We start from the raw sequence: 23,263 nt of genomic DNA, 5'->3' as shown, positions 1-23,263 counted from the left end.
AAATCCCTGCCCATGCTCACCCAAACACCCAGTTGTCTCCTTGCCTGCTTGCCCACTTGCCCGTTTGCCTGTTTGCCACTTCTTTCTGGCTCACTCGCCTTTCCTGTCCGAATGGTAGGAATGGGTTGTAAAAAATGCTTTTAAAAGGTAAAAAAAACACGCTCTGACGATCAAGCTGAACTGCGCAATCATCAAGCCTTTTTTTTTACTTTTAAAAGCATTTTTTACAACCTATTTATCCAAATAGGTAGTAAAAAATGCTTTAAAAAAAGTAAAAAAAGAGGCTCCGACAATCGCACGCCACAGCTAATCACCCCCCTGTGCGCTGTTCTACTTACCTTCCTTTCCATGCCTCCTTTTGGTGTGCACTGTGCATGCGTGTGCACGCATGCAACATTTGGTGCATGGTATGCACTGCATATGCACGCTCACAGCGCACGTTTGGTGTGCAGAGCGCATGCACAGCCACCGAACCGGTAATAAACCGGTTCAGATTTCACCGCTGGTCCCATATAATTTTAAATCACAGTATTCAACCACTGTGAATCACTGAAACAAATAGTAAATAAAACTTACTTTATATCTACTCTATAACTCTATTCCAGTAATTTTAACTCACATTAGCCTGGGTAAATTAGACAGGAAATAATAGACTAAATGAGCTAATGTTAATTTAAATTCTTAAGTTCTATATTTAGGGCTATAGTAAAAGACTCTTGCATGTCTGAAGGTACAAACTTCCTGCTGCCACTTTTAACAGTCTGAACAATTAGAGTGAGTTCTTCCTAAGTTTATTCATTTGTTTATTTGGGACTGTCCCCAACCTTATCTGCTTTTCCCCAAATCAACCATGCTTTTCATTGCAAATTACATTTCAAAATAAGCCATCTTTCCAACTTTTTTTTAGGGCTATGCAAATAATGCTTTTTCAAATATTTAATCCTTTATAGCAGGGGTCTCCAACCTTGACAACTTTTAAGACTTGACAACTCTGTCTTAAGTCCACAACAGTCTTAAAAGTTGTCAAGGTTGGAGACCGTTGCTTTATAGTATGATATATTTCTATTTCTTACTTTATATTTGTGATACATTCTGCTACTTGGGATCACTGAAAAGTGATAACTAAACGGAAATTGTTATGGTGGTTTATATATTGTATTCAGAAAATTGTACAATCAAATGATTATAGAGTAAGTAAAGACAGCCAGTATGGAAACTTCCTATATAGTGAAATAAATTATTTAGAATTGTATAAAACCAGGATGTATTTTTCTAAAGACTGATCATTTATGTGACAATGCCAAGTGCACAAAGACAAACATGTATTACCTTCAAGGGGGAACCCCAAGATATTCAATTTAACAGTAAACATGTCTTTTCACTCATTACTCAAATCAATCTGTATATCAATTAAAACCTAGTATCTGAGCAGAAATTCCACAACTATTTTCTTATCTTGTCAAGGAAATTAGAAAATTTTCAGAAAAAAGGAATTCTTTGTCTTTTCTGATGCTACAGTCACTAACAGTAAGGTTGTTAAAACTGGACTACGACTTGTTTATGCCAATCACTTAATGGTTCAACTTTGACATGCTGATCCCCTAAGAAAAAGGGGAGACCTGGAAAGATATTAAACATAGATTAACATTATTATTCAGGTTCCTTGAGCCTTCACTCCCCCTCCTGGTTTTCATGGGTGTTTTGAGTGGAAACCTCCCACTAACCTATCAGTGTTAATGTCCTGCTCTTTCACCCACTCTGCCTCTGACATGGGGTATCCCTTCCATTGTACTAGGTATTGCAACTTTATTGGAGACACCATTTCAGTATTGAAGAATCAAAACCAACTCTGGTTTTCCCACGTAATTCATATATAGTTAAACAATAGTTTCTCCCCACTCTTAGTTGGTCACATTGTCCAATTATGAATCATCCTTTTTTTTGAGAACTGCTCACTTTTCTGGCAGACAGCTGCATTAGTGTCCTTGGTGGGTTCTTGGTTCTCACAGTCCATCTCTGGCATGTCTGCATTTTCTCCCTTTCCCTCCTTCCAGTTTTTTGACACGTTGAATAGCGATAAGACCTAAAGGTTTCAAAAGCAGTTCAACCTTGACAGTTTTCCATATGCATTAGTTATTTGGAAAGGAAAATTGACTTTTGGAAAAATGTTTAGTAAAATATTCATTTCAATGGCTGCAATTCTTCCTAGTCACATATCTCTTATTCTAGTTTCCTAATTCAGTGCTAGTTGGTTATAAATTAACCCCTATATTTTTTCTCATATAGAATTCCATATCTTTATGTAATATTAACCTTAGTCCTCAATAAAGATATAACCTTCCTTGTTCAGTATAATGCTTTATTACAATTTTTAGAAAATACTGTTCTCCTGGCTTTTTCTTTATAAGTACTATGTATCCCACTAAACTATTTGAGCTATAATCTACTTTAAAAGAAAAAAAGTTGCAACTATGAAGTGCCATTCCAAATCATCAAAAGCTTTTTCTGCATACAATAAAAATAGAAACAAAAATATTGGCCACTTTAAACATTTATCTTGCCAGTAACAATCTTTTTTGAATAAATCTGTGATCAGGATGTATCATTTAGTTAACTTTTTATTCTGTTTTCAAATATTGCTGCAAAACAACTTATAACCTATGTAACAAAACAGTTCTGTACAATTCAAACTTTTTTCTTCTGTATAAATCAAAGAGATAAAGAAGTCATTTCAAGATGTAAGAAATTATTTGCATTCCTGAATTTAATTATTACCATGTTAATGGTTTGACCAAGATGTGAAAAGTTAATGGTAAAAGGAAACCAGGCTGCCAAATAAAATAGAATAACTTAATAGAAATAGTGCAAGATCAGAAGATCAGATGGAAAGACCTGGCCAAAGAATTGCCAAGAGTCAGACATAACTAAATGGATAATATCATAATCAATCATCATTATATAGCAAAAATATTATTGGGTCCGGAACATTTGTTCTTTTTCAGTTTTTAATCATCTCTTTTGACATATTCAGTAATAAGATGTCTACAAGCTTCCCTTTGTTGATCTCTAAAATTGGTAAAATATATACTCAAATAATCTTCATGTTTTATGAATATATTATATGCTTACTATATTATTTACAGTAGTAACTCATGAAGTGCTACGTTATCTCTTTAATTGTGGAAATATGGTTCCATTCCAAATATAGTAATAATACTTTTATCTAGCATTCAGTTGATAGGCCAGTAATTTTTCTGACACTGTTTTTTTCAAATTATTTCTGTTTAATAAAATCCAGCCTCCTGTAGATCTCTTTTGCTTCCAATAAATCTGTTGATTGCATATTGCTATTTTTTTCTAAAACCAAGATTGAGTTAAATTTATGGCTTAATTCTAACTTCTTTGGCTCATATAGTATATCCTTCTGTTTTTGCATGGCTTTTTAACTGATGCCAGAAAGATAAACAAATCTATCATAAATGTTTTACTAGCATCTCATACTGGTAATAATGAATAATCAGGAATCAAATTGATTTGAAAGAAGCTGTATAGTATTTTGTAACACATATGTCCTCCTTAATAATAACAGTTCATTAAGTTTTTACTTATTCAATCTTGGAATCCTTTAATTAATCTTGAAATTATCAGAGTACTGGATTATGAACTGCTACCTCCATATCTATGGATTACAAATTCAAAACATCTGTCTTCTTGAACCAATTTTATGAATTATTAAAGAATACTCATACTTTGTTGTGTATGAATGCTTCTAAACAAGGCAGCAATGATATACAAGGTGAAATATTTTGAGGAAATTTTCTGAAGTTATCATTTTATTCATACAGGGGTGGGATGGAAAAACATACATATGGTCAAGAAAGCTTTGTTTTTCTTCCAAACTAACTTGTAACACCAGTATGCCCACTTTTGTACATGCTCTGTTACACATCTATATTCTGAGAACTGCTCAATTAAAACATCAGAAATGATGATTAAGACATAGCTTTTTCATTGGGATTGGTCTCTCCCTGCTGGCGCGATATGCAGGGGACTTTTGGCTGTGTATTAACAAGCATTCTCAATCTGAGTTGGGAAATAGGCTATATAGCTTTAACCATTGCTCATATGAGATAGTACAAGTAGCATTTAGAAAGAAGGATTATGAGCAAGGAATCACAGGGTCAAAAGCATTACCAGCTGTGGATTGTTTTAAGCAAGTCATTCTCTTTCAGTCCATCCTACTTTCTAGACTTGTGGTTGTGCAATAAATATTATGTATGTCACCTTGATCTCTTTGAGAAAAAAGGGATAATATTTAATTAATGAATAAAATAAATAAAAATGGATGTCAAGATATAAAATAATTTAAAGCAAACCTTGGGAAAAGCATGAACAAACTGTTAAGGAAGGGATTGGACAATGGATGATATGATCCAAAGACTGAAGCAAGCATGAGAAAGAAACATATAGTATAAGATGGGCAGAGACAAATTTGGACAGGCTTTCAAGATTCTGTTATTATTATATACTACAATAATAAAATAGCAGTTTTTAGAACCCTTGCTGTATCTTTTTCTTTGTCTGTCCCCAAACATACAATAATACCATGGCAGGTAAGTTTACACTGAGCAGTATGCTTATCATGAGAAATGTGAAGATCAATTTATTAGCATGCTTTGTGTCATCCTGGATCATAAGTGAAGCAGACAAAAAATCTTTACAATATGTATTCCAGCCCTAGATGTTATACTCAACAACTAGTTCTTCTCCCTGCTTTGCTAACAAACATTTTCAAATATTTGAATGTAAATTGTACATAAAGGTTCTTAAAAGCAAATGAAAAAAAAATGAAAAAAAATATCTGTTAATTCTATGTGCTTTTTAAACTAAACTACTATTAGATCCATGTTTGTTGCTTTCTTTTGCATGCATTGAATCAATCCCAATTTTAGATTCTCATTTAAAATGAGAAGCCAGTGTTTTTTCTCCCCTCTTTATTTCAACCCAACTTCACCTTTGCTTGCCATTATGCATTCTGCTGCACAGATTGATTTATTTCTTTTCTGCTTCTGCTTCTTTTCTCTCAGGTCTGTCACGGATTTGGACAAGGAGCCTGACCTTGTACATATGGAGGCTCGGACACCAGATGGACGTGAGTGTCTCAGCACCAGATCTATCAAACCAGAGAGGAAGAGATTCAATTTCATTTTACTTGGTTTTTTTTTTATTTGCATTTTAATTGATAGAGAAGATGTGAGTCCCCAAGCTCTCTTTGCTGTACGTTCCCATCTTAGGTAGCAAGAGAATACAATTCTACAACTTTCATTTCTGTGGAAAGAAAAAGAAGGAGAAGGGAACACAAACTTATTAGAGGCAGTAAATAAAGGGGAAATAAACAAACAATAAACAAAGACAAAAATAATATTCCAGAATAACTACGTATCTCCCAGTCTTTCTTTGTCTCCCCCCTCCTCCATATCCATAAATGGCAATCTTTGCTTCTACCTCAAGCTGGTTTAAAGAGGAGCAAACCAGGACTCCTGGTTCACAAACAAACCATAGATGAAGCCATATGAATGAGTTTGTTGTACTTGCTGGGGCAATAAACCAATAAGAGCACTTCCATTTGTTTGCTAGAATAAGAATTTGATAGCTAGTTAGTTTCTGTTCTATGTGTCATTTAAATGCCTCAATTAGAATTTGGATGTTAGGGATCAAGAGCTAGAAGAAACTGAGATTTTAAGAGAGCTAGAAGAAACTAGGATTTTTAAACCATTCCTAAGAGCTAGTTTCCCATTTTTAGTTAGTCGTTTTATAACACTTCTATCTTATAATTTCACCTTGCAGTGAGATGGGTGGTAAACAAATTTAAAAATAAAATACATTAAAAAAATAGCACACTTTTATGCAAAGAATATTTATATAAAATAGATTTCATTTATTTTTAGAGAAAACAATTGGAGTGAATATGGTTTTATATAGAGGAATGTTCTTACTGACATTTGTTACCAAAAAGTAGTATAGAATTACAAGTAGGCTTTGCACCTTAATTCTGCTTTCTAAGCCTCTTATGTATTGCGAGAGAGTCAGACAGAATACAAAGCAGAATACAGATTTGCATAAAGTCACAATTGCTAATCTATATGTATATATGCAAACTTGAAATAATAGCTTCAATTTAAATGGAAATGCAATACATCTCAACATTGTCTTCAAACATCTTGAATGGCCAGATTCATTTGGAGCTAAGTACTGCCAGCAACTGGAAATCCCTAATTAAGTAATGCTAGTTATTGTAAACATCATGTGCAGTTAACCTAGGACATGATGTTTGTTCACTCCACCAATTTATTAAAAAAAACTTATTATATTTTCATATTTTATGTTATCAAGAGTTGTGATGGATTCATATGGCAAATTTAATAACTAGCCCAGCATGTATCTGCACAACTTTGTCCCACTTGGGTTTTAGGAAAATGATGAATACATTTTTTCCATTTGGCTGAGAATGAAGGTGTTTGTGGTATATGATATTTGGATGTCTCCAGTTTTTTTATCTTAAAAAAAATAACTATAACTTTTTAAAATATGTAATTTGCAGTTTTATAGTATCAGTTTGTTTTGGGATTTTTTGGCTTAACATTGTTAGTCAACCCAGGCTTTTTCCTTTTAGTACCACACAAGCAAAGATAAACAATGTTAACAAATCTACTTTAAGCCAACACTATTTCCTATACATTTCCATACTTGGAAACCATTTTTGTTTGTAACTTATCGACGTATAAATTTTATTCTACAAACTTCTCAGAACTTTCTTTTGAGATTTCCTCAATGTTTATAGCAATGATTTTTTTTGAAAGAATCTTCCCCTTGGAAAATTCATTCTTTTTTCTTATTTGTTTTCCAATTGCATCCTCATTCACTCTGCCTCTGTCATCAAATTATTTTGAAATATTTATTTTGTTCTGGTTAGTCACTTTTATATTCAGCCTATATTCACAATAGCCCATTTAACTTTAATATTTGTCACAAAGTACAGCAAATGTACATGTCCTAGAATAATGTTACAAGATAGAATCTGCGTCTGTTATCAGGAGCAGAGGTTTAGTTTTCCAAGTTTTCTGGTGAGAGAGAAGCTCCCTGAGAATGGGTCCCGGTGACTGACCCAGATTGGATCCTTTAATATTTGCCTTTATAACCCAGATCACCTCCACATAACATAATGGGCAGAAACATTCTTAATCAGAGAAATGTAGTGGTTAAGGCAACATGCTAGAAACCATGAGACCCTGAATTTTAGTCCCACCTGTATAAAGCCATCTGTGCAACCCGGGCCCGTCGCTTTCAGCCTAAGAAGGAGGCACTTCTGAAAAACCTTGCTAAAAAAACCTGCAAGAACTTTTTTCAAAAATTGGACACAACTGAATAGAAAGAAAAAAAAATCTCCCGAAATACAAAAAATAATTTAGTTAGGTTAATTATTATTAATAACCAAAACCTTCATGTATCAGTGAGGCTAACATTCAAGTCTCCCAACTGGTTAAATTCTTAAAAATGTATGATGTGGAATTGTGGTTTTACACTGACTATTTGGACTAGGCTGAAAAAAAGAATAAAAATTACTGCTGTATCTTCAACATTGGCATATCTGGAAGCAACAAAAATGTCCTCACTCTTCTTATAAAAAGGGGAAAATACACCTGAGTCTGGGCAACATGATTTAAGGAATGCTCAGAAAAAATGATACAGATTCAAAAATAAATATAAAATTAAGCGTATGAAAATAGAGGTTTCCACTATTAGAAAGAAATAAACCCAACTATTCAACCGTGTTCATGTCCAAAGCTGCTTCCAAACTGGCAGAATTATCAAATGAAAATGATTTAACCTAAATCTTCGGTGCCCTCATGGGATTATTAAAAGTTCTTTTTCTCCCTGTTTTTCAAATAAAATAGAATTAAAGTTCTTATCTCACAGCAGAATATATTTCCTTCTAATAATAAATGTATTATTTATTATATCTTAAATAATAAATAGATCATTGTGTCTTCTTGTTTTTCTTTCTAATGTTAAGAGACACAAGAGTTGAAACAGATAATTATATAAACTAAAAACTTAAAAGGCATTTGAATGGCATCCAAACGTTAGGGACAAGGTTATTTTATCTTGCTCAGTAATTTTTATTTTCCATTAGAGGTACTTGTATTTTCTCTAGTATTTTTATTGACTCATAATTTCATTAATGCAATGTGTGTATTTCCAAGAGCAGAGTAGGATTATTGTACCATGCATTTGCTCTGGAGACAGATTAGAAAACATTCCAATGTTGCCTCCTTCGAGAGGCAATATCCTATTTCTGGCGTCGTCTTGTTTATAAGCCTATCAATTCTGCCAAGGAGTCTCTAAGTTTCTCCAGTGTTTTTCCTTTCTATCACCCTCCTTTTTCTTTTTCCTTTTTCTTCTGCCAGTTTGGCAGGTTTTTCCTGAAATGACAAAAAAGTTGCTGGTAGTAATCAACTGGCAATGACTATGGTTCTACTGCTTAGATGTTGGAGGTGGAAGGACCCAGATATCCAAGGAAGGCTTCAGTACTTACATCTCAGATTACTGTCTGCAGAATCAGTCAGATAGGGAGAGACAGAATAATTGCTGAATGAGAAGGAAGATGAAAAGATGTCCCTGAATCACCAAGCTTTAGATAAAATGACCTCTGACCCGGCGTAGATCTCAATTGGCTCCCTGGTTCTCCGAGGAGCTGAGAGAGATGAAATGCCGGAGAAGACGCCTAGAGAGTATCTGGAGGTCCAGCCGTTCCGAGGCTGATCGGACACTAGTGAGGTCTTTTACTAAGACCTACCTAGTGGCAATGAGGGAGGCGAAACGTTCCTACGTTTCCACCCTCATTGCATCGGCAGATAACTGCCCGGCCGCCCTGTTTCGGGTGACCCGTTCCCTCCTTCAACAGGAGGGACGGGATGACCCCCTGCGGGGACAAGCTGAGGAGTTTAACGGTTATCTATACGATAAAATCGTTCAGCTTCGTGATAGCTTGGACCAAGATTGCGATGATCCAACCGAGATGGCGGAGACACGTCTTGTTGAGATTATTTGGGATGAGTTTAATTCTGTGGCTCTCGAGGACGTGGACAGGTTGCTGGGGAGGTTGCACGCAACTACATCTTTACTGGACCCGTGTCCTTCCTGGCTAGTGCTGGCTGCTCAGGAAGTGACACGAGGCTGACTCCAGGGGATTATAAATGCTACTTTGGTTGAAGGGGTTTTCCCCGCCGCCTTGAAAGAGGCGGTGGTGAGACCTCTCCTGAAGAAGCCTTCCCTGGACCCAGCTATTTTGGGAAACTACCGTCCAGTCTCCAACCTTCGCTTTGTGGTGATGGTTGTAGAGAGTGTGGTTGCGTGGCAGCTCCCCCGGCACCTGGAGGAAGCTGTCTGTCTAGACCCATTCCAGTCCGGCTTCCGATCCGGTTACAGCACGGAGACGGCTTTGGTCGCGTTGGTGGATGACCTCTGGAGGGCCAGGGACAGGGGTTGTTCCTCTGCCTTGGTCCTATTAGATCTCTCAGTGGCTTTTGATACCATCGACCATGGTATCCTGCTGCACCGGTTGGAGGGATTGGGAGTGGGAGGCACTGTTTATCGGTGTTTCTCCTCCTATCTCTCCGACCGGTCGCAGACGGTGTTGACAGGGGGGCAGAGGTCGTCCTCGAGGCGCCTCACTTGTGGGGTGCCTCAGGGGTCGATTCTCTCGCCTACCCTGTTCAACATCTATATGAAGCCGCTGGGTGAGGTCATCAGTGGTTTCGGGGTGAGTTATCATCTGTACGCTGATGATACTCAGCTGTACTTTTCCACCCCAGACCACCCCAACGAAGCGGTTGAAGTGCTGTCCCAGTGTCTGGAAGCTGTACGGGTCTGGATGGGGAGAAACAGACTCAAGCTCAATCCCTCCAAGACGGAGTGGCTGTGGATGCCGGCACCCTGGTACAGCCAGCTGCACCCGCAGCTGACTGTTGGGGGTGAGTTAGTGGCCCCAAAGGAGGTGGTTCGCAACTTGGGCATCCTCCTGGATGGACGGCTGTCCTTTGATGAACATCTGGCGGCCGTCCCCAGGAGGGCCTTTTACCAAGTTCGCTTGGTCCGCCAGTTGCGTCCCTTCCTTGACCGGGATGCCTTATGCACAGTCACTCACGCTCTGGTTACGTCTCGGTTGGATTACTGCAATGCTTTCTACATGGGGCTGCCCTTGAGGTGCACCCGGAGGCTGCAGTTAATCCAGAATGCAGCTGCGCGAGTAGTAATGGGAGCCGCTCGTGGCTCCCACATAACACCTCTGCTCCGTAGTCTGCACTGGCTTCCTGTGGTCTTTCGGGTGCGCTTCAAGATTTTGGTTACCACCTTTAAAGCGCTCCATGGCTTAGGACCCGGGTACTTACGAGACCGCCTGCTGTTACCCTATGCCTCCCACCGACCCGTATGCTCTCACAGAGAGGGTCTCCTCAGGGTGCCGTCCGCCAAACAATGTCGGTTGGCGGCCCCCAGGAGTAGGGCCTTCTCTGTGGGAGCATCGACGCTCTGGAATGAACTCCCCCCTGGCCTACGTCAAGTGCCTGATCTTCGGACCTTCTGTCGTGAGCTAAAAACATATTTATTTATTCAAGCGGGACTGGCATAATAGTTTGATTTTAAATTGGGGTTTTATTAATATTTTAAATTTTTTAAATTTAATTTTAACTATCAGCCGTTTTGTAATTTTGTTACATTTTAATTCGTTTTAACTGTATATATCTTGTATTTTATTTCTGGCTGTACACCGCCCTGATTCCTTCAGGAGAAGGGCGGTATAAAAATTCAATAAAATAAATAAACAAATAAATAAATAAATAAAATCATATTTTTCACAGCTCCTCGGGAAAAATCTGCAAGTCTCTAGAGATTGAAAGATGTGTTTTCAGGGACATCTTTTCATCTTCCTTATCATTCAGCAACTATTCTGTCTCTTCCTATCTGACTGATAGGATTCCTGATTCCTCTTCCCTGAGAAATTCAACAAAAATTCAGTAAAAGGAAAACAGGAAGCTCCTTCCTCACTGTTAACCTCTGCAACATTAGTCAGGCTTTTCTAAATCTCCCTCCGCCCTGAAGAGGACCCTTACTACTTATTTTATAGGTCACAGTCAATCAAGATAGAGAAGACACTGCCAAATATCCAAAGGGTAGGACAATGCAAATCATTCAGTCTATAACAAATGAGTCTATAGCTTTAGGTATAAGGACTTCCTTGAATACTTCAATCATTGCAAAATGTATTTCTCCCAAATACAAGAATTATTGCTTTAGTATGAGAAACTCAGGCATAAAGTTGCCAGGTCTACTATCTTAACAATGGGTGATAATCTGGACAGGGTCCACTATTAAACCAGAAGCATGTGCGCCAACATGGCTGCTAGAAAACATTTTTGCCAGTTGCCTGAAGTAAAATGTCTCTAAATCAATAATACTGTAACTACACAGAGATCAATCACAAAATGCTTCTAGAAGAAAGACATACTGTCCTTACAGGACCCTATCTATACATTGCAATCTATTCCAAGCATTTGATTACCAAAACACTCATTACTTATTTAATACCATTCTATTCCACCTATTGTCAGCTCTCACAAAATGTATAAGGTCACTGTAGTATCCCATTTCATATCCTAGAGAATACATATGAATCCCTGACTAGGTGACCGGTTAATTTGAACTACTTCAATGAAACAGAACTGTAGATCACAAATATAGGCCTTGCCTTATTGGGCAATAACTTTACATTTTCTCAGGCACTAGGAGGCAAAGCTCTACTTGTATCCAGGGTACCAACCAACCAACCTGAATTAGATTCTCACATGCAACAACAACCAGCATACACATTTATGCCAACATGAGAACCAGAGCCTGAAAAATCAAAAATGTCTCTTTTGATCCCATTTCTACATCAACAACTAAATCACAGGCTTTAGCAAGTATGCACAAGTTTATAGGTACCTTTCTACATCTAATGGAATAAATTATCATCATCTTCCAGCAATGTTTCTTTGAATTCTACATAGGACAAATAGGAAATTTTTTTTGCAAAAGAAGTAATGGACAGAAGCTTAACATCAGGACTCAGAACAAGGACAAAGTAATATCAGTTCATTTCAAACTTTCAGGATACTCTGAAAGCTCTCAAAGTAATCACTTTGGAAAAATTAAGTTTTAACAGGTCTATTGAGAGAAATTGTTGAACTCACATCAAAAAGGATCAGACAACCTCAGAGGGGCTTTCTAACATATTATAATTGTTAACTGAAGAGGTACTTTTAATTTGTGTCACATATAACCTGTATCTCCACAATCAATTTTTCTTATTCTTCCTTTCACCCAGCCCACCTCCTCTCAATTTAAGTCCTATATCAGTCAAACCACTCTCTGCATCTTATGAGACGAGCCCACCTCACGAACATCTCAGAACACTTATGTCTTTTGATAAAATTTGTTAAATGGAAAAGATGCTACCAGAAGCCTCCGATTTTTGTCACCATAGACAAATATGGCTCTTCTTTACAATACACTATATTTATATCCTACCCATTTTTTAGTAGCTCAAACTTCTGGACCTGTAACTTCAGTTTATCCGTATAACAACATCCCTTTCAGATCAGTTGGATTGTACAGAAAGATGGCAACTTTCTGATAATGTCAAATCTTGAATTGTGTCTCCTCTATCTAAATTCAATGTCTTGCAATGTAGGTAGAATGTGATTACTGTGTAAAATAAGACTGGAAAAAAGTCCAAATTCTAAAGAGCACTCAGATGAAGTTTAAATCTGGGGCACGGGCAAAAGGAATTCCTTCATTCCATTAAGTAATTTGGACCTCATGACTTATATTGCATATGTAAGCTGGGAGCGCTCCATGAAAATCTGAAATTTGTGCATAATGAAAAATTTGCTTGAAATGGAAATACCAGACTTGTTCTACAGAAAATTGACCCATCCATCTCACTCTGACATTATTTGCTTCGATGTTAGAATTGAAATACTCTGCATAATATAAAGTAATTTATATTATAAATTAATATAAATATATAAATATTGTATATATAAATACTATAAATACTATACATATTATTTATAAATGAGATAAATATTAAATATAAATATTATAAAACATAAAGCAGGCAATCCTGCTTACTTAATGGAATCTGTTTTTTTGTTTAATCTTTATGTAGTATTTAATTTTGCTTTCCTCAATAACTCTTATATTTCTCTTATAAAACAGCTTAATCCTTTATTTCAATAATTGTTTAATATACCAGCTGTCTTAGACATATGTCCCTTGGTAGGATTTTCGTTTTTAATCATAGAGATCAAAACACCATTCCCATTGCTCTGATGGTCTTTTTATGTTCGGAGAGAAAAAAATGTGGTTCATTGGTGGTTAAGAGCTGATCTCATTTCTGCCTCTTTGTTTGGTTCTCATCTGCTTCATGGATTCTGAGCTCCAGGAAGTGCCTCCTTTCATTTCCTTATTGAATCTGATTATTTATTAGACATGAGCACTTTTATTCTTTCATTTGTTGTTTCCTGCAGAACTAAACATTGCATTTGCACTAGGAAATGGATGCTAGATTGCTTTTATGATTGTAGTTGGATGCTTGCATGTCTGAAGGATGTTTACACCAGGGGTGGGTTCCACTTACTTTTACTACCGGTTTGCAACAGGAGCATGCGTGCGCGCTTGCTTCACTCATGTACACACATGCTCTTCTGTGCATGCGCTGATTTCCCATGATGACATCATGGTGGGTGGGCGGAGCCTCCCTCTGGTTTTACTACTGGTTCTATAGAACCGGACCAAACCAAGTCTAACCCATCACTGGTTTACACACTGTTTCGTTATACTATATTTACAAAATAAATGCAGGTATATATTCCTGAATGAATAGATGAGATAAGGATAAAAGCTTAAAATGAAGAAAAAAGATGGAAAAGAAGTCTGAGGAAGTAGAATTTGTCCCATGTCCCTGTGAAACTTAAGGAGGTATATTTGTATTGGATTATTAGTGAAAATATGTCAGAATGATAAATTTCCAATGCAGTATGGAATATTTCCATATATTATTGATAACAAATCCAAATTCAGTCCAATCTCTATCATTTATTTATTATTTATTTATTTAATCAAATTTGTATACCGCCCTATCTCCCGAAGGACTCAGGGCGGTTCACAGGCCAATAAAAAATCAGTTCAGTGCTTAAACCTTTGAGTCACATTTTATGAATCTATGCTAAACAAATTCTTATTGTAGAAAACAATTTTTTATATCATAACTGGTGAACTATGGATAACATATGGTGGATATTTTCATGAACTCTAGATGCAAGAAATTACCTTTTTAATACTGATATATAAATATTAAATTTATTCAGACTCTATTATATTGATTGAACAATTAATTATTAGTTATTCTTGTAATAGGATCCAGTCTGGGTCAATCTGGTTATTGTAATGCCTAATTCTTATAAGATCAAAAAGAAATACAATTCAATTGCTATGTATTTGTAATGACACTTTGCTTTATAGTCTGACCATCAAAATATCCAAAAGAATGATTTTTAAATGTACTATTTTTAATCATATAATTAAACTGTGTATGTTTGCTGCTCAGACTTTTATGATTATGTAGCTAGATTCCTCAGGAAAATCATAATCTGTATAGCTGAACTCAACAAATTGCTGACAACTAATGCAATTTAAAAATATGTTTATCGTTAGCATTTTAGAATAATAAGTCAGTCAGAATGATGGTGTTAAATCTTGCTATAGTATCTTTGATAGGCACTACAATGTATAGGTGGAGTTAGAAATATCCAGGAAGTTTTGTTTCCTGGAAGATGGAAAGTCTCTAAAATCAGTGGAAAACTATATAGACAAAAATTTTGCTTTTGTGGATAAGAAGCTTAGATATTCAGCATAAATGAAATACATGAAAAATCATTACCATATTTTTCGGAATGTAAGATGCACCTTTTTCCCCCCAAAAGAGGGTGAAAATCTGGGTGTGTCTTATATTCGGAATGTAGCCCCACCCAGCTTCTCAGGTTTCAGAGGCTGAAAAAAGAATCAGAAATCAAGCTTCAGAAAAGAAGCCCCAAACAGAGCTTCAGAGGCTTTTTTTCTGAAGCTGTTTCAGAAGCTTTCAGGGGCAGAAAAAAAAAGCCAAAAAAAGCAAGGCACAGAGCTCACAACCAAGGAACTTGTTGCTAAAATTCACGGCTGGGAACAGCTGTTTGGGGGGATTCCAGGAGGCCAATCCACCTACCAATCAACTTTTTTCTTATTTTCCTCCCCAAAAACTAAGGTGCATATTATAGTCCGGCACATTTTATACTCTGAAAAATGCAGTAATTGCATTGTAACACTGCATTGTATCTTAACTGAGGACAAAACAAAATGCTGAATGATTGGGAATAGGAACTGAAACGAAATGCACCCAAAATTGCAATGTGAATAAAAGAGTGAATTTTGCTCCTATTGGATTTTGGGGAAGATCAGACAGAATGAAGTCCTGTTAACCTATCATAAGTAACAGGCTTTAGCAGATGAATACAGTGGGCATAGTAAAGTAGTTTGGCTTGCTTAAAGTGGCATCAGAAAAAGGATTACCTTCTGGAGTTTCTTAGACTGCTTTGGAACTCTTTATAGTTCTTGCAAGATAAAAATATTTAAATAAATGCTTATGCTTAAGTGCGCCAAAATCTGTCACTGTTCAGTGAAGAGGAAAAAAGAATCTCTCACCACCTCATTTACCAGTTAAAGCAAATCAATCCTAATTCTATTCCCAGGCCTTATCCGGCAAAATTTCAGTAAGATTTTTTAATTAACAAAAGAGCTGGGAGTTTACTTTTCACCTTCACCTAAAAATGAAAATTTTAAAAAATGATATGGATGTATTGCTTAGGCAACACCTAATTGGGAGCTTAAAAGCAGAAGAAAGAAAACAGTGATTTCAGAAATAGGCAATAGAATGGCATGGTCAACATGAAAATATAAGGAATATGAAGTTGGCCGTGGCAAAAGATGAATATTTGCTTTACTTAATCCATAACAAACTGTCGGTCAACCTTTTTTCATACAAAGTTATCTTTCCCATACAGATGCCCATTATATAACTTGTAGGATTCAAGAATGTTCAGAGACCACCAGGAATGGACCTTTTTTGCACTCCATTGATACAAGCTCACTTGTTGTCCAGGATGAATATATCTTTATTCAGGTATGTCTATACATCTTGGCATATTTTTATGAGAGAATTGCCTCTCAGTTATCAAAATGATACCCCTTTTTTTTTGGAAATCCTCTTTGTTAAAGAATCACGAATATTGATCATATTTTCAAAACAAAAGAGTTGTTTTCCCTGTTTTTAATAAAGGAACGTCTAATATATTCTTAAAATGCTTATCTTAATATCGAGAACTAAATTATCTATACCTCAATATATCTAATATTTTTATTTCTCTGTTTATTTCTCTGTGCAAAATGAATGTGGTACACTACTATTATTGGTTTTCCCTTTTCCCATTTTTAAAAAATATTTTCTGTTACATCCATGTTTTCTTTAGTTGTGGGTAATGTAATGATCAGTCTCTTAAATTATGCCAGGTTAGGTTAAAAACATACACTGAAAAGACTACTAGAATTCTGTTTCATTGTTGTAGGATATATTATCAGAATCTGAAAAGCCTGACAGCATTTCCCCTGTTTCTTCTTGGAGTAAAATGAATTCAGGGAGGTTATCTAGAGTATCTTTCTGACCTCTTTTTCTTATTCAGAGTTCAGCTGATGTTTATTTAATTGCTGTTTCATTCCTTTTTCAAGGTTATAACAATACTCCCCTGATAACTCTCCAAACAAAATAAATAGATATTTATGATAATTGTATTGTTCATTTATTATTAAATATAAAATATCAAGCTAATAGAATGTTAAATATAAAGGATGTCCATCTTTACATTCAGAAAAATGGACATTCAGTGACTATTCAATTGACAGAGTGTCTTTAGATATGGGAGAGCAGGTGTGTACAGGTTACATGTTCCATTATTATAGACTGTAGTATAATTATGACATATGTGAAGAAAAAATAAAATTGAGGAAATGAAATAAAATATATCCAGTTTTTTAAAATATGCTATAAGTAGGGATATTCAAAATCATTTTTTTCTCAATTATGCACTTATCTAGCAATACCTATAGCACTTAGATTTATATGCCACTTCATAGTGCTTTACAGCACTCTCTAAGCAGTTTACAAAGTCAGCATATTTCTCCCAAATCTGGGTTCTTATTTTACCAACCTTGGAAGAAGAAAAGGCTGATTAAACCTTGAGCCAGTCAGGATCAAACTCCTAGTTGTGAACAGAGTTAGACTGCAATACTGCACTATAAACACTGTGTCACCACAATTTCTAATCTACTGACTCCAGGAATGTCTAAAAAGATTTTTTTTTTGAACAGAAAATAGTTTTCAGGGTTCCAATTGTAGTTTGGCTCCAGAACACTTTGAACTGATTCCTGGTCCAAAAGATTTATTTTCAGGAAACAATTGAACTATTTTTGAAATGGTCCTCTTTCAGAAGAAAGTGAAAACTTTCTTTTCATGGGCAGACTGGAATTCATTTGCTGATACATCCTCATTTATGGAAACTCACTGACTGATATTAGCTTCTCTTCTGAATACATCCAACTTCACAGCTTTCTAATGGTAGGAAACATGAATGGAAACTCCCTATGTAAGTTGCTATGAATTTCTGGAGAAAAGGCTAACCAATGGATGTAACATAAATGTTGTGATGTACACTGGTAAGAATAAAGATTAGTTCAAAGGTTGCAGCATGCATATACAGTTAAAGAGTCCCTGTAGCAAGATGGATATCAAATGAATTTAATAATAATTTTTTTTTTAAAAAAGGCAAAATATAAATGTTATTTCTTTTACATAATAGCTATATTTAATGCATCAATGTCCTTAAATTATAAGCCTTTTGAATGCTATCAAAATCATAATCGATTATATACGTTCGCCACCAATTTGTAACTCACTGTAAAACATTGGTGACCATCCAATTGCTAAACTACAGATCTCAGAGTTTTCAGTATTGGCCATCCTGGCCCTTGATTTGTTTACGGAGTGTACAGGTGTTTATTTGCAGTGATCTTATGAATTTGACTAGTAGTACTTTCTGGAAATAGCAAGGTAGGATAGATGGAGGATACGACAGAAGCAATTCAACAAAGAATTGTAGAACTTTTTGACACACTTAGAACACAAGATTGTCTAAAGCAGCATTCTCCATTATGTTGATCCCCTTCAACTACTGTAATCCCAGTCATTATTTCTAGAAGATAGGTGAAACCTTCTAAAGACAGGTCCTATTTTTCATTCTGAAGTTAATCAACAAATATCAGACACTTTGCACCAGATTGACAGGATAATCATTCATTTGCACTGGTTGGCATTCATCAGAAACAAAAAGCTTGGGGCTCAAAATCATTGCTGCTATTTTTTAAAAAGCAATGCATCGAAGTTTTGTACTATTGTTTTTCAGTTACTGTTATAGAAAATTTTTGTATCTGTTGTTTGGAACATTAAAGTTCAGATTTTAAAATTTACAAAACTCAGACAATTCATTCACTTTTCTATGCCAAAAAAGGCATGTTATCCCCTTGCTTGTATGGTTCATGAGAAAAGTATGAAATATTATATTCAACCAGAAATTCAGTTTTATTTGAATCAGAGTAAAACTTGAAGATAATCTTGGAATGTCAGTGTATGCTCTGTAGAAGAGTTCACATACCTGCAAAAAGTAGATTCCTTAGTGTTCAAAAGCATCTACAAGGACAGAGGAAGATAATCCACACCCCTGCAGATATTGTTGAACATAATTCCTGTCAAATTTAGCCAGCACAACTAAAAGTCAGAGTTTATGGGATGTGTCATCCAAAAATATATGGAGGGTCATAGATTTCCCCTCTGTATTAGACTATAAGAATCTAAGTAGCATATGATGAGAATGGATTACATGAAAGCATCAATGCTTCTAATACACAAATTGTCAACTCACAGTTTTATATAGTCATACTGCCTGCAATTACCATGCAAATTTCAAGAAATAGTCATGTCTTGATGCAGCTTTTGGAGACCTGTAAAAATTTATCTAAGTTTTTCACTGGCCACTTGATCCCTCTTTCTTCCATGGTATTAGACGATTTAGTAACAGAACCAATGTCATGGTCGGATCATTTTCTCCTTCGCCTAGACTTCCGAACCGCCATTCACCACCGCAGGGAGACGGAACCTATACGGTGGTTCCGTCCCAGGCGCCTGATGGACCCTGAGAGGTTCCAGACGGAGCTTGGGCCATTCCCTGAGGATCTGGCCCACGGCACGACTGAGGAACTGGTCGTGGCCTGGGAGCGGGCCGCGGCCGGGGCCCTGGACCGTGTCGCGCCTTTGCGGCCTCTGACCCGGCGTAGATCTCGCCCGGCCCCTTGGTTCTCCGAGGGGCTGAGGGAGATGAAACGCCGGAGAAGACGCCTAGAGAGCACCTGGAGGTCCAGTCGCTCCGAAGCTGATTGGACACTAGTTAGGACCTATTCTAGGACCTACCTAGTGGCAATGAGGGAAGCGAGGCGCCCACGCCCACCCTCATTGCGCCGGCAGATAACCGCCCGGCCGCCCTGTTTGGTGACCCGCTCTCCTACATCAGGAGGTGCGGGATGACCTTTGCAGGACGAGCCGAGGAGTTTAGTGGTTATCTATACGATAAAATCGCTCAGCTGAGGGACGGTCTGGACCGAATTTGGGATGATCCAAGCGAGGAGAGGAGGCACGCCTTGTTGAGCACATTTGGGATGAGTTTGACCCTGTGGCTCCGAGGACGTGGACAGGTTGTTGGGGAGGCTTCACGGCACGACATGTTTACTGGACCCGTGTCCTTCCTGGCTGGTACTGGCCACTCAGGCGGTGACACGAGGCTGGCTCCAGAGGATTATCAACGCTTTGTTGGACGGGTTTTCCTGCCGCCTTGAAAGAGGCGGTGGTGAGACCCTCCTTAAGAAGCCCTCTTTGGACCCAGCTATTTTGGGTAATTATCGTCCAGTCTCAACCTTCGCTTTGTTGCGAAGGTTGTAGAGAGTGCCGTGGCGCGACAGCTGCCCCAACACCTGGATGAAGATGTCTATCTAGACCCGTTCCAGTCCGGCTTCCGACCCGGATACAGCACGGAGACAGCTTTGGTCGCATTGGTGGATGATCTCTGGAGGGCCAGGGACAGGGATATTCCTCTGCCCTGGTCCTATTAGACCTCTCAGCGGCGTTCGATACCATCGATCATGGTATCCTGCTGCGCGGTTGGGGGATTGGGAGTGGGAGGCACCGTATATCGGTGGTTCTCCTCCTATCTCTGACCGTCGCAGACGGTGTTGACAGGGGGCAGAGGTCGACCGCGAGGGGCCTCACTTGTGGGGTCCCACAGGGGTCGATTCTCTCGCCCTGCTGTTCAACATCTACATGAAGCCGTTGGGTGAGATCATCAGTGGTTTCGGGGTGAGATACCAGCAGTACGCTGACGACACCCAGCTGTACTTTTCCACCCCAGACCACCCCAATGAAGTTGTCGAAGTGCTGTCCCGGTGTTTGGAAGCTGTACGGGTCTGGATGGGGAGAAACAGGCTCAAGCTTAATCCCTCCAAGACGGAGTGGCTGTGGATGCCGGCACCCCGATTCAGTCAGCTGCAGCCGCGGCTGGCTGTTGGAGGCGAGTTACTGGCCCCAAAGGATAGGGTGCGCAACTTGGGGGTCCTCCTGGATGATCGGCTGTCGTTTGAAGACCATTTGACGGCCGTCTCCAGGAAGGCCTTCCACCAGGTTCGCCTGGTTCGGCAGTTGCGCCCCTTCCTTGATCGGGATGCCTTATGCACAGTCACTCATGCGCTCGTTACCTCTCGCTTGGATTACTGTAATGCTCTCTACATGGGGCTCCCCTTGAAGTGCGCTCGGAGGCTTCAGTTAGTCCAGAATGCAGCTGCGTGGGTTATAGAGGGAGCTACGCGTAGCTCCCATGTAACACCGCTCCTGCGCAGACTGCACTGGCTGCCTGTGGCCTTTCAGGTGCACTTTAAGGTGTTGGTTATGACCTTTAAATCGCTCCATGGCTTAGGACCTGGGTACTTACGGGACCGCCTGCTGTTACCACATGCCTCCCACCGACCCGTACGCTCCCATAGAGAGGGACTTCTCAGGGTGCTGTCCGCCAAACAATGTCGGCTGGCGGCCCCCAGGGGAAGGGCCTTCTCTGTGGGGGCTCCCACACTCTGGAACGAGCTTCCCCCGGGTTTACGCCAAATACCCGACCTTCGGACATTTCGTCGCGAACTCAAGACTCATCTTTTTATCCGCGCGGGGCTGGCTTAAAATGGGATTTTATTGTTTAAATTTATTAATTTTAAACGGGGTTTTTTAGTATGGTAAATTTTAATTATTGGGCTATTTAATTATTGTTTAAATTTATTAATTTTAAACGGGGTTTTTTTAGTATGGTAAATTTTAATTATTGGGCTAATTTAAAATAAGTTTTTTAAATTGTATTTTAAATTTGTATATTGTATTGTTGGTTTTATTATGCCTGTACACCGCCCTGAGTCCTTCGGGAGAAGGGCGGTATAAAAATCAAATAAAATAAAATAATAAATAAATAAATAAATAAATAAATAAATAATATTATCAGGGTTTCTTTATATCTCCAAGCAATCTTTCTACAAAAAGAATAGTATGCACTAGGGGTGAAATCCAATAGGTTCTGACAGGTTCTGAAGAACCAGTAGCAGAAATTTTGAGCAGTTCAGAGAACTGATAGCAGAAATTTTGAGTAGTTCAGAGAACTGGCAAATATCACCTCTGGTTGGCCCCAGAGTGGGGTGGAAATGGAGATTTTGCAATATCCTTCCCACAGGAGTGGGATGGGAATGGAGATTTTGCAATATCCCTTTCCCTGCCATGCCCACCAAGCCATGCCCACAGAACTGGTAGTAAAAAAAAAATGGATGTGGTATGCACATGATATATGTGAGTATTCTTTCCTGAATCCAACTACACAACTGGCACACTTCTTAGAACAAGAAATGTTGCCTATGCATGATATAGACTACAATATTTTTAAAATGTTGGATATTATAGAAAAGCTATCACTCACAGTTTTTTCCCCTGCTATATTTTTTTATTCAGAACAAAGGTATAGGAGTTGAGTACATTTCAAGAACTATTATGGAGCAGTAATGGATTTATTAACTAGCATTTTATATATTTATATATTTGTAATTTTTGCAAAGCTCAAATTTAGATATAGCGATATCTAAATAATACTTATAAATAGAATATTTAATAATATTAATAGAAATAAAATGCTTCAAACTGCAAGGCACTGTAAGTACAAAGTAGTAGAGTAAGGTAAAGGTAAAGGTTCCCCTTTCACATATATGCTAGTTGTTCCCGACTCTAGGGGTGGTGCTCATCTCCATTTCAAAGCTGAAGAGTCAGCGCTGTCTGGTGACATCTCTGTGGTCATGTGGCGAGCATGACTAAATGCCAAAGATGCACGGAACACTGTTACCTTCCCACCAAAGGTGGTCCCTATTTTTCTGCTTGCATTTTTTATGTGCTTTTGAACTGCTAGGTTGGCAGAAGCTGGGAAAAGTAATGGGAGCTCACCCCGTTACGTGGCACTAGGGATTTGAACCGCTGAACTGCTGACCTTTTGATTGACAACAACTAAATTATAAAACTACTTTTTTTAAAATTTGCATTTATATTCGGAGTTATTCTCCAAAGACTCAGGGCAGCTTACACCATGTTAGCAATAGTCTTCATTCTATTTGTATATTTATATACAAAGTCAACTTATTGGTCCCAACAATCTGGGTCCTCATTTTACTTACCTTATAAAGGATGGAAGGCTGAGTCAACCTTGGGCCTGGTGGGACTAGAACCTCCAGTAATTGCAGGCAGCTGCTGTTAATAACAGACTGCATTAGCAGTCTGAGTCACAGAGGCCCCTTTGTGAATAAAATACTTTGCGAATAAAATACTAAAATATTACAATTATTAAACTACTAAATGAATAAATATGTGTATGGGTGCATTTACTTTGTTGCGGTTCTGACC

The 23,263-nt window shown here is 37.9% G+C and overlaps 1 protein-coding gene across 1 annotated transcript in view; it reads left to right on the top strand.

Moving 5' to 3' along the window:
* Positions 1-23,263, top strand: part of SORCS3 (sortilin related VPS10 domain containing receptor 3) — a 603,184-nt gene that overhangs the window by 412,132 nt on the left and 167,789 nt on the right. The window contains exons 6-7 of the mRNA XM_058189116.1: positions 5,088-5,152; positions 16,200-16,318. Coding sequence (XP_058045099.1) covers positions 5,088-5,152; positions 16,200-16,318 — 184 coding nt within the window. The remainder of the gene's footprint in view (positions 1-5,087; positions 5,153-16,199; positions 16,319-23,263) is intronic.

The sequence above is a fragment of the Ahaetulla prasina genome, chromosome 6, assembly GCF_028640845.1.
Source record: "Ahaetulla prasina isolate Xishuangbanna chromosome 6, ASM2864084v1, whole genome shotgun sequence".
NCBI lineage: Eukaryota > Metazoa > Chordata > Lepidosauria > Squamata > Colubridae > Ahaetulla > Ahaetulla prasina.
The sequence above is the reverse complement of the archived record's forward strand: the minus strand, read 5'-3'. Positions and strand labels throughout refer to the sequence as shown.